Source organism: Triplophysa rosa, linkage group LG2, assembly GCF_024868665.1.
Source record: "Triplophysa rosa linkage group LG2, Trosa_1v2, whole genome shotgun sequence".
Lineage (NCBI taxonomy): Eukaryota > Metazoa > Chordata > Actinopteri > Cypriniformes > Nemacheilidae > Triplophysa > Triplophysa rosa.
In genome coordinates, this window is record NC_079891.1 from 818496 (window position 1) to 822956 (window position 4461).

The 4461-nt window shown below is 40.7% G+C and overlaps 1 protein-coding gene across 6 annotated transcripts in view; it reads left to right on the forward strand.

The window, feature by feature from the left end:
- The window catches only part of ak1 (adenylate kinase 1), a 10973-nt gene extending 6812 nt beyond the window's left edge, over positions 1–4161 (forward strand). For 2 of the 6 annotated variants that reach the window (XM_057355531.1, XM_057355539.1), the window contains exons 2-7: positions 2068–2100; positions 2951–2986; positions 3294–3457; positions 3593–3709; positions 3786–3977; positions 4074–4161. In XM_057355531.1, coding sequence (XP_057211514.1) covers positions 2094–2100; positions 2951–2986; positions 3294–3457; positions 3593–3709; positions 3786–3977; positions 4074–4142 — 585 coding nt within the window. In that variant the 5' untranslated portion in view covers positions 2068–2093 and the 3' untranslated portion in view covers positions 4143–4161. Of the gene's footprint in view, positions 1–1826; positions 1884–1963; positions 2029–2064; positions 2101–2950; positions 2987–3293; positions 3458–3592; positions 3710–3785; positions 3978–4073 lie in introns of those variants that run through there. The other 4 variants (XM_057355555.1, XM_057355563.1, XM_057355546.1 and 1 more) reach the window with 3 other exon arrangements.
- The last annotated feature ends 300 nt before the right edge of the window (positions 4162–4461 follow it).

The following is a 4461-nucleotide window of genomic DNA, read 5'->3' on the forward strand; positions in this document are numbered from 1 at the left end:
TTTTTTGTTTGGAAATAACTCGCGCTGGAACTCTGGGCTCAGAGCGGCATCACTTAGCACGTGAAACTTCGGTGCAGCAACATTCCTCTAAACATGTTTGTTCGTGATATTCGTTTTCACAGTAGCTACTCCGAGGACATGACATTTCTTAACAACACTGTGACCATATTTTGCATCATGATTAATACGTGTTGTAAACCACAACAAAACATGTTCACTTTGTATGAATAAACAGCATCCTGCATATCATTGTTGTTCATTATGCATATAACAAGTTAATAATAAATCACAAAAGTACGTGAATTCTACATCTCTTTATTTGTGTATCATAACATAGTGAGACAAAGACAAACGTGTGCTCCAGTGTTTTAGTGAGTTTGCTGGACACAGAAGTAGCTGTCATCTACAAATTACTGGATGGAGTTGTTGCTGTATTTAAAATTTAATTTCCGAACAGCCTTTTCAACAACATGTGCAGTAAATGAGCCCATCAGCTGATGCACCAACCTGAGAAATTCAAGTAATTATGATGAATCCACACGGCTTCAATATGACTTTTATTGGTAGCTCATTGAGCTCACCAGACCACTGTTTGTGTTCATCTGTTTATCGAGCCCGTTGAACTTCTGTAAATTATACTTGTTAAGTACCACAATTGTGATTCATTGTAAAGATTTTCTCTATAGGAAACTTGCACCTGATCCTCGTGTGTTCCATTATTGTTATTTTGGCTTTTAGCTGTAGCTGATCCCTTTTAGCCACAACCGGTGTCGCCCTGACGGTGTCACTTTAGTGTTGGACTGACTGCCACCACTGCGACGGTGAATGACGTCACTCACTTCCCGATACAAACACGCCCCATTGAATAAGCCCACCCCCGCCATTGATTGACAGGTTTCTGTACAAGTCAGAGGAAACGCAAATGCAAAGAGATTTGCGATTTCATTTGAGTTTTGGCAGGCTTAATACGCGACACCAGAGGAAGTGAAATGGCATATGGGGAATTGCTATTGCGATTTAAATTTGGCAGGGTCGTAACTCGTAAGACACAGGTCATTCATTTGCAAATAGACTTTGCTTTTCCTTTTGAAATTTGGCAGACATTGTACGTTCGCGTAAATGCAAATGAAAACGGTTTGCATTTGCGTTTGAATTATGTCACAATTTTGACACGACAAATAGAAAACGCATTTGCAAATGCAGTTTGCAATTCCTTTTTAATATAGTCCGCAGAATAACTCCATACTCAATGGCCTGTCAGTCAGTTTTGTGGTGGGACTGTTTACTGTACATACAGTGCCCTCTAGTGGAAGACACATGAAGTACCATTGTCATTGTGAGGTACATTTGAACGAATATGTAAATTCGTTTTTGTACGTATTACTGAAATGCAACGGTTTGTCTTTAAGCACGTTAATTAATGTAAAGAGTCCTAAAATGTACTGAATTTACTGAAAGGTTTTCAAGGTTAGTTCATTACATTTCACATTCGTCTCGTCACTGACAATCACGAGTTTGATTATACGAAATATGTTTGCACTGTCGTTTGTTTAACATTTCTATCTTAAAACAGAAGTCAAATATTACCTGTTTAGTTACTTATATCCCAAGGTGCGCTTTGTCTGAATCACCGAGATGAAATTTGTACTTCTGTGTCTGGCAAAAGTAACTCCGCCTTCTTTCATTTGATTGGCCAGCAGCTACAGACTTTTTTCATTTGATTGGCTAGTAACTGGCTCCTTCTTTGATGTGATTGGCCACATTGACATGGACGAGGACTAGACAGCGCTGAGGCAGAGCTGATCTGATAACCAAATACAGTTCGTCACATGTTAACGACTTTCATGACGCCCCGCGCAACAACAAAAAACGCCAAACGAAATGTAAGAAAGCCTCAGTTTGATCTTCATGTAATGTGTGTGCTGCCGGCTGAGGTGCTGAAGAGATCTGACTCGTGTTTTCTATGAGATACCGTGTGAAAATGTGACACCTCTGAGCTGATTTTGAGGATGTACAGTAACTGCACAGGTCAGTCTACATGTTTACAGTTCTCTTTTTCACCCGCAGGAACATCCATCACATAACAGATCATCATGGCAGGTAAGCAAAGAGTATGTACATGTATGACTGTGACGTGTGTCATCATATTTTAAACGAAAGGAATTATTGTGTGAACTGAACAAGGGACGATCACAAACAACAGAACGCGTGTGTCATTGGTCATTTATGGTCTCTCATGACCTCACGTGGACACTCAATGTATTGCAAGAAAAAAGTGAAACGCTGCAGACCTCATGCATACATTTACATACCGTCTATGAAGAGTTCGGTTCCAAAATGAGAAAAATCATGTTTTTATTATGTTAACCCCCACAAAAAGGACATGAAAAAATGACATGTTTTTATTGTGTTTTATTGTGTTAGTTAGCTGTATTTCTTGAGTTATTATGGCTTAAATCAAAACAAACAAACTGCAGTTTGATGATATTAATTGGAATGCACAATAAAAAACATGATTTTTGACCATTTTTAAAAAAGGAGTTATCTCATTTTGGAACCAAACTCTTCACACACACACCCGATCATGTTATGATGTGTAATTTACACTCTTATGATCAAGTAGAAATATGTTGCTATGATAACAATTGGTTTCCTCAAACTGACACACATGAAAGGTGCTTGTGTTGAATAGTGAGATGTTGGTAACAGTTGCCATGGAGACGTGAAGCTCTGAGAGCATTGAGTTCTAGATCAGTAGAGACTGGACTCAGAGAGAGAGAGAGAGATGGGCTCAGGGTGTTTGAGTAAATCTACTGTGTCTCCTGATGATGGTAAAACATCATGGCACAAAACATAAACATCATGCACTACAACCTCTGTTTATCCAAAAGCTAATGTTATTATTATTCATGTGAATGTTGTTCATATCAATGCTTGAATTGTGTCACAGATAAAATTAAGGACGCCAAGATCGTCTTTGTTGTGGGTAAGTTTATTCTGTTGGTTTTTTTCATGTCATTTGTGGGGTTTTGTCTCTCTTTGTCTATCAACAGAGCATTCTTTTGAACTATTATACAGGATTAGTATAATGATGTTTCAAAACACTCACTTTTGTGGAGAAATGATTTGTCCAGATTGAATCTTCTCATTATGATGACAGCATGTAATCATCACTTTAATGCATTCATTGTTTCTGCTTAACTGCACATTTGTGATGGTGTTTGTATATTTCTGCAGTCACCTAAACACTGTTCTGATTTCATGACATGAAGTGAAATGTGTTTGTGGCGCAGGTGGACCGGGCTCCGGTAAGGGCACTCAGTGTGAGAAGATTGTGGCGAAGTACGGCTACACTCACCTGTCGTCAGGTGACCTGCTGCGTGCTGAGGTGGCGTCAGGTTCAGACCGAGGAAAACAGCTACAGGCCATCATGCAGAAAGGAGAGCTTGTGCCTCTGGTCCGTGTAAATCACTCTCATGTGTCGTGTTTTTTGCCAAACATTCGTTCGTCTTATAAACCGGATGGTTTCAGCCCTGGATGCTGATTGGTCAGTGAACTGAAAGCAGATGGTCATAACTGTTGTGTTGTGCAGGACACGGTTCTTGACATGATCAAAGACGCCATGATCGCTAAAGCAGACGTGTCTAAAGGTTATCTCATCGACGGCTACCCTCGTGAAGTCAAACAGGGCGAAGAGTTAGAGAAGAAGGTTGGAGAATAATGTCGACCGCAGGAAGTGATCTGTGTGACGTGAAAGTATCCTCATGTTCTCTCGTGTGTCACAGATCGGCGCTCCGGCTCTTCTGCTGTACGTGGATGCTAAAGGCGAGACGATGGTGAAGAGACTCGTGAAGCGCGGAGAGACCAGCGGCCGCGCCGAAGACAACGAGGAGACCATCAAAAAACGTCTGGATCTGTACTATAAAGCCACTGAGCCCGTCATCGCTTACTATGAGAAACGCGGCATTGTCAGGAAGGTGAGCATCACCGGTGGCTGTTTTCTGACGAAGGTTTCGTTTTACTTTAAGATGTGTGTTTTTAATGGAACGAATGACTTCTCTCTCCTCTGACAGATCAACTCTGAGCTGCCCGTGGACGAGGTGTTCGCTATCGTCGAAAAAGCTATCGACGAGCTCAAATAAAACAGCACTTGACAACAAACTGGTGTTCTGGTTTTTCTTTCTGTCACATACATACGTGTTATAAATAAACCCCTTTCGAGAGACGAATAACGCTGAGAATCGATAAAAAAGCGTAACGTTTGAAAACCAACATCAGTGACCTGAAGACATCTCAGAAGAAACAGACTTCACTCGCGCTCGTGGTGCTGATAAAAGCAGCTTATTTATTGGTTTTTTCCTCTCAGGTATTGAGTTGGATTGGGTTCAGAGGTCTGCTGTTTAAAGTTGGCATGAAATTAAAAATAATTCTAATTGTTTTCAGAGGTGGGTAGTAACGCGC